General features: G+C 36.5%; 1 protein-coding gene across 6 annotated transcripts in view; it reads right to left on the reverse strand.

Moving 5' to 3' along the window:
* The window catches only part of LOC105475067 (mutS homolog 3), a 227,046-nt gene that overhangs the window by 194,413 nt on the left and 20,137 nt on the right, over positions 1 to 12,496 (reverse strand). For all 6 annotated transcript variants that reach the window (XR_011624887.1, XR_011624888.1, XM_071098741.1 and 3 more), the window contains exon 8: positions 8,707 to 8,873. Coding sequence is in view for 4 of the 6 variants with exons in the window: in XM_071098741.1 (XP_070954842.1) it covers positions 8,707 to 8,873 (167 nt within the window). In the remaining 2 variants the exon portion in view is untranslated. The remainder of the gene's footprint in view (positions 1 to 8,706; positions 8,874 to 12,496) is intronic.

Raw genomic sequence — 12,496 nt, forward strand, 5'->3', positions numbered from 1 at the left:
GAATTAGTAAATATCAACAGTATTTGTTTATCACTTTCTAAAGCTTTCCTCTCAACCATTTCTATAAACATGTAACATTTCTAAGCTAAAGCAACCTTAACTGCAATTGATAAAGAGCTCAAGACTATTGCTTTCCATTGGTTTCTTTCTCTACAGTTTTACAACAAAGGAAAGTGTAACAAGATAGTAAGACTGATTCCCTAAGACCCAGGCTGAAATCTTATAAACATACTTTACATAAATAAAAATAAATAACCTAAGAAAAATTGATTCTATATCATTATTTAAGAGTAATAATTTTAGCTTACTACATCTCTAATATTTGTTCTAAGTCACAATATGATACAAAGTAAGTCAGTCTGTACTTAGAGCTATTTTAGTAACCGTTACACACCAATTCACAGAATATAAAATCCTTTGGAGACCTCTTGTGGTTAAACTTAAGAATACCAAAAACCCTAATATTTTAAGATAGACATTCCACAATTCCAAGCCATTCTTTTGCCTTTCCTCACACAGCTTTAACATATTATGTCTTCAATATTAATAAAATGTTATTAACCGGTAACTGACAAAAACTGCTGTTTTTACCTTTAGGTATACAGCATAAGAAAAAAATGGGGTACTTAGTCTGAGATACAAAAAACTACTTACCAGTGTTTAAAACAGACAAGAAGATATCACCAAAAACAAAATAAATTTTGTACTTGCAAATTTAATACTGTATTGTTTACTGGTTGTAAATATGGAAACAAAGAAGGTCATTATGTAATGACAAAGGGGTCAATTCAGCAAGAGGATGTGATAATTGTAAATATATATGCACCCAACACTGAAACACACACATACGAAAAGCAAATATTCAAGTTAAAGAGAGACTGGCCGGAGGCGGTAGCTCATGCTTGTAATCCCAGCATTTTGGGAGGCAGAGGCAGGCAGATCTCTTGAAGTCAGTAGTTCGAGACTAGCCTGGCCAACATGCTGAAACCCTGTCTCTAATTTTGTAAAAATACAAAAATTAGTCGGGCATGATGGCACCTGCCTGTAGTCCCAGCTACTCAGGAGGCTTAGGCAGAAGAATCGCTTGAACCCAGGAAGCGGAGGTTGCAGCAAACTGAGATCGTGCCACTGCACTCCAGCCTGGGCAATAGTGAAACTCTGTCTAAAAAAAAAAAAAGAGGCTAGGTGCAGTGGCTCACACCTGTAATCCCAATACTTTGGGAGGCCGAGGCAGGCAGATCACTTGAGGTCAGGAGTTCAAGACCAGCCTGGACAACATGGCAAAAACCCATACCCTGTCTCTACTAAAATACAAAAAAATTAGCCAGGCGTGGTGGTGCACTCCTGCAATCCCAGCTACTCGGGAGGCTGAGGCAGGAGAATCACTAAACCCAGGAGGTGGAGGTTGCAGTGAACTGAGATCACGCCACTGCACTCCCCACTGGGTGACAGAGCAAGACTCCGTCTCAAAAAAAAAGAGAGAGAAAAAAAAAATAGCGGCTGGATACTTCAACACCCCACATGGACAGATCTTCCAGACAGAAAATAAATAAAGAAACATCAGACTTAATCTTCACTACAGACCAAATGACCCTAACAGATATTCAGAGAGCATTTCATTCAATGGTTACAGAATACACTTTCTTTTCCTCAGCACGTAGAGGATCTAATCATTACAGCATGAATGATCTAATCATTCCCAAGATTAGATCATATGTTAGGTCACAAAAGAAGTCTTAAAACATTCAAAAAAACTGAAATAATATCAAGAATCTTCTCTGACCACAATGAAATAAAACTAGAAATCAAAAACAAGAATTTTGGAAACTATACAAACACATGAAAATTAAACAATATGCTCCTGAATGACCTGTGGGTCAATGAAGAGATCAACAAGGAAACTTAAAAATTTCTTGAAACAAATGATAATGAAAACACATACCAAAACCTATGGCATACAGTGACGGCTGTACTAAGAGGGAAGTTTATAGCTAAAAGCACCTACATCAAAAAAGAGGAAAAATTTCAAATAAATAACTAAATGACAAACATTGAAGAACTAGAAAAGCAAGAGCAAACCAAACCCAAAATTAACATAAAATAAAAATAAAAATCAGAGCAGAAATAAATGAAATTGCAACAAAGAAAACAATACAAAAGAGCAACAAACCAAAAGTTAGTTTTTTGAAAAGATAAAACTGATAAGACTTTATCCAGACTATGAAAAAGAGAAACCCCAAATAAATAAAATTAGAGATGAGAAAGAAGACATTACAACTGACACTACAGGAATTCAAAGGATCATTAGCGGTTACTATGAGCAACCATATGCCAATAAATTAAAAAAATCTGGAAGAAATAGATACATTCCTAAACAAATGCAATCCACCAACACTGAACCACGAAGAAATCCAAAACCTGAACAGATCAACAACAAGTAACGAGACTGAAGCCATAATAAAGTCTCCCAGCAAAGAAAAGTCCGAGACTCAATGGCTTCACGGCTGAATTCTACCAAACATTTAAAGAACTAGACCCATTTTCCTCAAATTATTCCAGAAAAAGAAAAAAGAGAAGAGAATACTTCCAAACTCATTCTATGAGGCCAGTATTACCCTGACACCAGAATAAGACAAATTCATATCAAATAAAGAAAATTAGAGGCCAGTATCTCTGATGAATATTGATGCAAAAATCCTCAGCAAAATACTAGCAAACTGAATTCAACCACACATTAAAAAGATCATTTATCATGACCAAGTAGAATTTATCCGAGAGATGCAAGGATGGTTCAACATAGGCAAATCAGTCACTACGATACATCACATTAACAGAATGAGGAACAAAAACCACATAATCATTTCAATTGATGCTGAAAAAGGATTTGATAAAACTCAACAACCCTTCATGACAAAAACTCTCAAACAACTGGGTATAGAAGGAACATACCTCAACATAATAAAAGCCATATAAAACAGACTCAAAGCTATTATCACACTGAATTGAGAAATATTGAAAGCCTTTCCTCTAAGATCTGGAATATGATAATGATGCCCACTGCCACCACAGCTATTCAACATAATAGTCCTAACTAGGGCAATAAGACAAGACAAAGAAATAAAGGGCATCCAAATTGGAAAGGAGGAAGTCTAATTATTGTTTGCAGATGAAGTGGTCTTATATTTGGAAAAACCTAAAGACTCTACAAAAAAACTGTCAGAACTGATCAACAAATTCAGTAAAGTTGCAGGACACAAAATCAACATACAAAAAACCAGTAGCATTTCTATATACTAACAGTGAACAGTATGAAAAAGAAATTTAAAAAGTAATCCCATTTATAATAGCTACAAATAAAATAAAATATCTAGGAGTTAACCAAAGAAGTGAAAAGCTCTCTACAATAAAAACTATAAAACACCGATGTAAAACATTGAAGAGAACACACAAAAATGGGAAAGATATTCCATGTTCACGAATTGGAAGAATAAATATTGTTAAAACATCCATACTATCCAAAGCAATCTACAGATTCACTGCAATCCCTATCAAAATATCAGTGACATTTTTCACAGAAATAGAAAAAATAAGCCTAAAATGTACATGAACAATGAAAGGCCCAGAATAGCCAAATGTATCCTAAGCAAAAAGGACAAAATTGGAAGAATCACATTACCTTACTTCAAATTACACTACAGAGCTATAGTAACCAAAACGTTATGGTACTGGCATAAAAACAGACACACAGACCTGTGGAACATAATAGAGAACCCAGAGATAAATCCATACATCTACAGTGAACTCGTTTTTGACAACGGTGCCAAGAACATACACTGAGGAAAGGACGGTCTTTTCAATAAATGGTGCTGGGAAAACTGGACATCCATATGCAGAACAATGAAACTAGACCCCATCTCTTGCCATATACAAAAATCAAATCAAAAATTGATTAAAGACTTAAAAATAAAATGTCACATTATGAAATGACTAAAAGAAAACATTGGGGAAACTCTCCAGAACACTGAACTGGGCAAAGATTTCTTGAGTAATAGGGCAACCAGAGCAAAGATGGACAAATGGAATTATATGAAGTTAAAAAGCTACTGCACAGCAACAGAAACAATCAACAGAGTGAAGAGACAACCCATGGAATGGAAGAAAATACATGTAGACCGCCCATCTGACAAGGGATTAATAACCACAATATATAAGGAGCTCAAACAACTCTACAGGAAAAATCTAATTATCCAATTTAAAAATAGACAAATAGACATTTCTCAAAAGAAGACACACAAATGGCAGCCTGGTATACGAAAAGCTCTCAACACCATTGTTCATCACAGAAATGCAAATCAAAACTACAATGAGATACCATCTCACCTCAGTTAAAATGGCTTTTATCCAAAGACAGGCAATAATAAATGCTGGTGAGGATGTGGAGAAAAGGGAACCCTCATATACTGTTGGTGGGAATGTAAATTAGTACAACCAATATGGAGAGTAATTTGAAAAAAACTACTAAAAAACTAAAAATAGAACTACCATATGATCCAGCAATCCCACTGCTAGGTATATACTCAAAAGAAGGGAAATCAGTATATAGAAAAGATATGTGCACTCCCATGTTTACTGCAGCACTATTCACAACAGCTAAGATTTGGGAGCACCCAGGTGTCTGTCAGCAGACAAACGGGTAAAGAAAATGTGGTACATATATACAATGGAGTAGCATTCTGCCATAAAAAGGAATGAGATCCTGTCATTTGCAACAACATGGATGGCACTGGAGGTCATTATGTTACATGAAATAAGCCAGGCACAGAAAGATAAACTTTGCATATTCTCACCTACTTGTGGGACCTAAAAATTAAAACAATTGAAATCATGGAGGTAGAGAGTAGAAAGACAGTTACCAAAAGTTGAGAAGGGAACTGGAGATGGTTAATGGGTACAAAAAAAATAGAAAGAATAAAACCTAGTATTTGGTAGTGCAGCAGCATGACTACAGTCAAAAATCATTTAATTGTACATTTTAAAATAACTAAAAGAGTATAATTGGATTGTTTGTAACACAAAGGATAAATGTTTGAGGAGATGGATACCCCATTTACCCTGATGTGTTTATTATGCATTGCATGTCTGTATGAAAATATCTCATGTAACCCATAAATATATACATCTATTATGTACCTACAAAAAACTTTCATCATGCCCAGCTAATTTTTGTATTTTTAGTAGAGATGGGGTTTCACTATTTTGGTCAGGCTGGTCTCAAACTCCTGATCTTGTGATCCGCCTGACTTGGCCTCCCAAAGTGCTGGGATTACAAGCATGAGCCACTGCGCCCAGCCACAGAAATTTTTTTTTTTAATTAAAATATAAAAACAACACTTCCTCTTACAGAGAGCTTTCTACAGCAGGTACTATTTCTGGTGCTTTACCCATATTAACTTATTTAATCCTTACAACAACCCCATGAGGTAAGCAATCTTAATACCCCAATATAAAGGACATTGAAGGACAACGCAGTAGATAACTTACTCAAAGTCACTAAGGTGAAGAGCTAGTTTTCCAACCCAAACCCTAACTCACAAGAGTCCACACTGTTTGACCCCGCTAACTTTTGAATTTCCTCTACTTCATTCTGTCCATAGATATAAATTAGCTGTAGGAACTCCACAGAAATGCAGACTTCACTTTTGACTTTGCTTAGTCCAATATGCAAATAAAGTGAAAATGATCAAAGGATATAAAAAAAAGTGCAAAGAATGAAAAATCACACATGGTCAGTAAACACAGGGAAAATTATTCACAATGCTAACTAGAGAAATTCAAATTAAAATAAGACAAAAGCAGGCATTAAATTTGGTAAAACCCACAGAAGACACCTAAATTATCTTTGATATGCCAAATTCAAGCTTTTAAATCTCATGTGATGAACAAACATTTAGGAATATCACCAATGAATGCTGCTTGCCAAACAAAAATTCACTTTTGGCAATGTCTGTCATTATGAAATATTTTGATATTTTATCGAATTTTGCCTTTGTTATTTTATAAAATTAAGTGGAAAACAAAATAATGAATGTGTTGATAAAATTGATTGACTTTAGACTCAATCTAAATAAAATATATACTAAGTTAATAAAATATAAAGAAAAATGAACTATAAAATCAAAGACAGGAAATTATAATTTATCCATTTGGCATAATTTATCCATTTCATTTTTATTATATTCACTTTTTCAGTATTACAAATACTGTTAGGATGAATATCCATATATAGAAATATTCGTGTGCAATTTCTGAATATTTCCGTAAGATAAATTCCTGGAAATGGAATTAACTGGATCAGAGGGTATGAATGTTTATAAAGCTCCTGATTGCCATTTCTCATATTACCATTTCTAGCAAAGACATGATAGGAAATATTGAAAATACAATATAGAAGCCTACCTTTAAAATTTTTTTTCAAGATTTTATTAACGTTTTCAGTTCTGTAAAAGCAGCCCTCCTTATAAGTTTACTGTTTGACTTTTAATTATTCAAGTTTGAACACATGGTCAGAAAAGGATTAAGATCAAAATAAAGAGATCTGATGCAAAATTTTTCACCTATGTGACTGGCAGAGATTATTTAAGTGATCACCCACAATGTGAACAAAGGTTCAAAGAACCCTCCTAGACTATACCAGTAGAAGTATAAATTAACATTACCATTTCTAGCAAGCAATCAAGAGCTTTATAAACATTCATACCCTTTGATCCAATTAATTCCATTTTCAAGAATTTATCTTAAGGAAATAATCAGAAATGTACTTGAGTATTTCTATATATGGATATTCATCATAACAGTATTTGTAATACTGAAAAAATGAATACAATAAAAATGGAATAGATAAATTATGATACACTTAAATGACAATGTTGTGTACTTATTTTGTTTTTAAGTGTACCTACTGAAATATTAGAGGATAAAATGATGCTCACTAGGATTTGCTTCAAAGCCAATAATCCAGGGAGAGAGAAAAGAGGAGGGAGGGTAGAAAAATGAGATTGGTCCTGAGAAATGCTGAAGTTGGTTGATAGATTCACAGAAGTTCATGACACTATTCTGTATAATTTTGTGTAAATTTGAAATTTTCTGCAATAAAGTTTTTAAAAATGGGGAATTTTAAAGTATTAAAAAAAAAAAAACCCACAGGATACAAAAGTGATTTTGCAGCAGGAATGCAAGTTCACAAATGGAAAAAAGTGATATACACACACAGAAATAATATGCCAAAATGTTTACCAGTCATTTGCTCTGGGTTATAGAATTCAACTTATGACTTTTATCCCTTTTTTTGTCTTCTAAATGAACGTATATTAGTTTTATAATCAGAAAAACAAATTATGAAAGCTACTTTGAAAGTAATTAAATTCAAATGAAAATGAACACAACACTAAGGACAAATAAACATATGGAACTTTACTTAATCAGTTTGATTTTCTTTTCGGTTTTTTTTTTTTTTTTTTTTTTTTGAGACAGAGTCGTGTTCTTGCTCTTTCCCCCAGGCAGCAGTGAAGTGGTGTGATTTTGGCTCATTGCAACCTCTGCCTCCCAGGTTCAAGCGATTACTCTGCCTCAGCCTCCGGAGTAGCTAGGATTACAGGTGTCTGCCACCACACCCAACTAATTTTTGTATTTTTTTTTAGTAGAAACGGAGTTTTGCCATGTTGGCCAAGCTGTCTTGAACTCCTGTCCTTAGGTGATCCACCAGCCCCAGCCTCCCAAGGTGCTGGGATTACAGCTGTAAGCCACAGTGCCTGGCTTTGATTTTCTAAATGATTTGTCCGCCTACTACATGAAAATCCTCATGGGCTTCTCTGCCTAGTCGAAAGTCCAAATTCCTCAATATACAGTCTACTTCACTGAAGCCCCAGCACACCTTTCTGGTCTCTTTCCCACCACACTCCAGGTGGCAGTACAGATCTTTCCAACAAGGCACCTTCACGTTTAGCACTTAATACATTATGCCTTTAAGTCCAGTTAGGTATGCACACATCTTCCTCTCCTGTGGGGTTGTAAACTCTGCCAGACATACATCATAACCACATCTTCTTCCTCTGTATGCACAGTGCCTAGCACACTGCTTCATAAATAAGTGGTCTGATCTTAGATCTAGTAAATAAAACCACTGGACACAGCCATGAATTGAAACTTGCAGCACAGACAAAGCATTTCCAAAGTTACATAAACTTTTTAAGAAGTGAACTCTAAATTATCTCCAGAAACTAAAGATTACCAATAATATAATTAAATATCATAAACCTCGTAATTATCAAATAATATCATTAAATAATATCAGAAACCTCTTCAGAAAGACTGCCTTCTAAAGTCCTACATTAAGGTGATAGTAGGGGTAGGTGGTGGTTCTTTTCTTTGTTTTTTAGATATGGGGTCTCACCTTAGTTGCCCAGGCTGGTCTCAAATTCCGGGGCTCAAGCAATCCTTCCTCCTCAGCCTCCCAAGTGGCTGGGATTACAGGCATGTGCCACCATGCCCAGCTTGGTTGTTTTACTTTTTGTTTTAATTTCCACTACTATAGTGGAAATACAATTTTTATAAGTAAAAACTATTTTTAGTAACTTTAGTAAGTATCAGTTTTGGAACTAAACCTAAGTTTTAGAATCAGTATTATTTTCCAGTGATGGGCCAACTTACCTAACAGATGTGGCTCTGTGGATGAGCATCTCTGTTTGCTCGGACAAGGCCGAAGGAAGCAGCAGCTCTACTGGCTGCAGGTTTGACATCCGGGTTTCTAGCTCTGAACGAGAAGCAGAGTCCTGGAAACTATCAAACACAACCTCGCCTGTGGCAGGCTGCACTCCCTAAAAACAAATACAAATATAATGTTACAGGAAAAGTGTATTTTCCCAGTTATGGCTATAACACAGCTAAACACTGAAAAGGTAAAGATGATACACTCAGGAGTATGTACGTACTCTATTCCTAAAGTGTTAGAAACCTGTTTGCTTTTCAACACTCTTACATGAAGAGTCAGACTCACAGATATCTAAACCATGCTATAAATCAGATTTCCAAGAGCCACCCTGAATATGAGGCCTGGAGTTAATATACCTAGCGGAGTGACTATGGCAAGTTACCAAACACTGCCAGGCCTCAGTTTCTTCCTCTGTAAATGGAACCAAACCAGCCTACTTCTCCCATAAGGTTATTGTAAGGATCAAATTATAAAATAAACATGAATTATTTGTGAACTATAAAGCACTGTACAGATAGTAGTTATCACTCAAAGTAACAAGTGATATGGTCCTAGTAACCAGACCACCAGAACAGCAGTAAATTACTACTTCATACATCAAAGTAACCCATAGAAAGTATACTTCACCAAACTCTGAATGAAGCCCAAGTAGACAGTCGATCCAGTGGAATCATCATGCCAACCTGAACCTACTCCCTAACATCCTAAGCCAATAATAGCAAAGATAAACTGGAAAAGATCATGGTTTGGAGAAGTGATGGGAAGTTTCTAGCCAAGGTCCCAGAGTGACAACGGAGTAGAGTCAAAGATTCAAACCCAGGAAATCTGACTAGTCCCCAGTACACACTGTTAGCCACTACAGATGCTTATGAAAGCCATGGGAGCTAGTTACAGGCTGCATTAGCTTAAAAAAGGAAAAATCACCAATCCCTATGTTCATATACTACCGATGGAAAGCCACTTCTGACAACAGCAAGGCATCATCTAGGAATGTTGAAGTATCCATACCCTATAATTCAGCAATTACTCCCCCAGGGATATACTCTGGAGAAACTCAGGCATTTGTATACGATACAAGACATACAAAAATATTTACAGCAGCATTCTCTATACAACTGTAAACCAGAAAGAATGCACATGTCCATCAACAGAGGAATGAATAAACTGTAGATCATAAAATGAAACAGGACAAAGCAATGAGAGAACTACAGCGACACATGTAAATAAATCTCTCATACAAAATGGTAAACAAAAGGAGCAAAACCCAAAAGAATACACACACTATATTGACATTTGTATATAAAGTTTAAGGTAGTAAGGCTGGAACTAAAAGCTCCAACTAAAAGCAAGGAAATTATTATCTTAAAAGTCTGGATTACAGTCACCTCTGGAGGGAATGGACACCCAGGAATCTTATGGGTTGGAGGCAGTGTTATAGTTTCTCTAACGGTAATTAGGGAACATCCTTAATTCTAGCCCAGAGGCTTTCTCTAGAGCCTAGAGAGATAGACTATCAGTATATAAGGATACATATGTAAATTTATATACCAATCTACAAACCAAGCATTTACAAAAACCAGGTACAGATGTCAAAGTAACAAATTCTTCAGTCAGCTGAATTCCCTTTTTCTTTAATCAGAGAAATGGTCCATACTGTAATACCCACAACATCTTTCACCCTGTGTGATATGTGACACACTGAGAAACCTAAAATCAGTCTGTATAAAACTGCACTGCCCAGACTGAAGGCACAGAGCCTGACTACAGTGCTACTACAACAGCAAAGCCCTTAATTTCAGACTAATTACCAGTTCTCAAAAGGTGACTCCCATGCAGTGACCAGGCAATGGGTGACACCCATCGTGACAGGGAAAACAGTGTTGAGGGTAAAGGAAGATAAGATCAATTTCAGTCACGCTGAGTTTGAGGAGCCAGAGTAAATTCTAAGTGTCTTTGTTCAATAAAAATTTGGATGCAGGAGCCTGAAGTTCGGGAGAGGTGCAGCTTGGACCCAGAGCTCAGGATGTCATCAGCCCAAAAGTGGTTGCTGAAGTAAAGGACAGCCCCCAAGAAAATGCTTGAAGGGCAAACAGCCGTTTTCATTTTTCTGAGTGCCAGTTCACACACATGGTTAACTTTGGTGGTAGACCAGATGGCATTTCTAAATGCACTAAGTAGGAATTATACACTATCAACTCTGTTCTTTAGACCGAGTTTTAGGTAAATATAAAATAGCACATTACATATGTCAAAGCTTAAAAGTAAATAACTTTACTATTTGTAGATAGGTCCAACTGCCTGTAGCTAGATAAAACGTGCTTCTCAAGGATAAAAATATCATTTAGAGCTGTCTAACACCAACAGGAATGCTAACTCTCTGAAAGAAGGGCTTATTGGTTAAGCAAATGTCAAGTTAACACCGAGTTATGCAGTCAAAATAAGGTATTAAAAGGCACATTGGAGACATTCGGGTTGTAAGAATTTTTGTTGATATTGCCACTGACTGTAGAGATTAGAAAAAGCAAAGAGAATTAGTTTTTACCTGGACAGAGTTCCACATGTGCTTAACTTACAACAGAAAAGGGGTGTCTGATTGTTCTGAAGGGCCTTAAAAAGTCTAAGACTTTTAGCAGAGTCCAGGTAAGTCTGTAAATGGGCAAATTTATTCATAAACTGCCAGAAAAATCAATAAAACTATGATTTGGCCAGGCACGGTGGCTCACGCCTATAAACCTAGCATTTTGGGAAGCAAAGGTGGGCAGATCACCTGAGGTCAGGAGTTTAAGACCAGCCTGTCCAACGTGGTAAACCCCCATTTCTACTAAAAATACAAAAATTAGCCTGGTGTGGTGGTGGGTGCCCGTAGTCCCAGCTACTTGGGAGGCTGAGGCAAGAGAAATGCTTGAACCCAGGAGCAGTGAGCCGAGATCACACCATTGTACTCCACTGCACCCACTGCAGTCCAGCCTGGGTGACAGGAGCGAAACTCCACCTCAAATAAATAAATAAATAAAAGTACAAATAAAATTCACAAATTACACTTATCTAGAAAACTATAAATAATCCTAATATTAATTTACTATGGCATTTTATATCAGCCAACTATCATTTCTCTTTAACTATCCCTTCCTCCAAATCTAGATACATACCATAGTCATTCATGTTTAATTTCAAATCCCTAGAGGAAATTTATAGAACACTCTGCCACCCATGCCTGTGTTGGCTTAGTGTTTTATTCTGCTATCTGTACATTGTCCACATGCACGTCTGCCACTGTGTCTGTCTTCAGCCTTAAAATTCCAGGGCACATGGACCAAAACCATCTGGATCTCTCCGTAGCATAGAGTATTGATATGGTTTAGCTGTGTACCCACCCAAATCTCATGTTGAATTGTAATCCCCAATGCTGAGGGAGAGACCTGGTGGGAGGTGATTAGATTATGAGGCCAGATTTCCCCCTTGCTCTTCTCATGATAGTTCTCACAATATCTGGTTGTTTAAGTGTGTAGCACTTCCCCCTTCACTCTCTCCCCTGCTAGCCTTGTGAAGATGTCATTGCTTCCCCTTTGCCTTCCGCCAGGATTGTAAGTTTCCTGAGGCCTCCCCAGCCATGCTTCCTGTACAGCCAGTGGAACCATAAGCCAACTAAACCTCTTTTCTTTATAAATTACCCAGTCTCAAGTGGTTCCTTATAGCAACCTGAGAACGGACTGCTACAAGTATCAAGTA

This window comes from Macaca nemestrina, chromosome 6, assembly GCF_043159975.1.
Source record: "Macaca nemestrina isolate mMacNem1 chromosome 6, mMacNem.hap1, whole genome shotgun sequence".
In the NCBI taxonomy this organism is placed as follows: domain Eukaryota; kingdom Metazoa; phylum Chordata; class Mammalia; order Primates; family Cercopithecidae; genus Macaca; species Macaca nemestrina.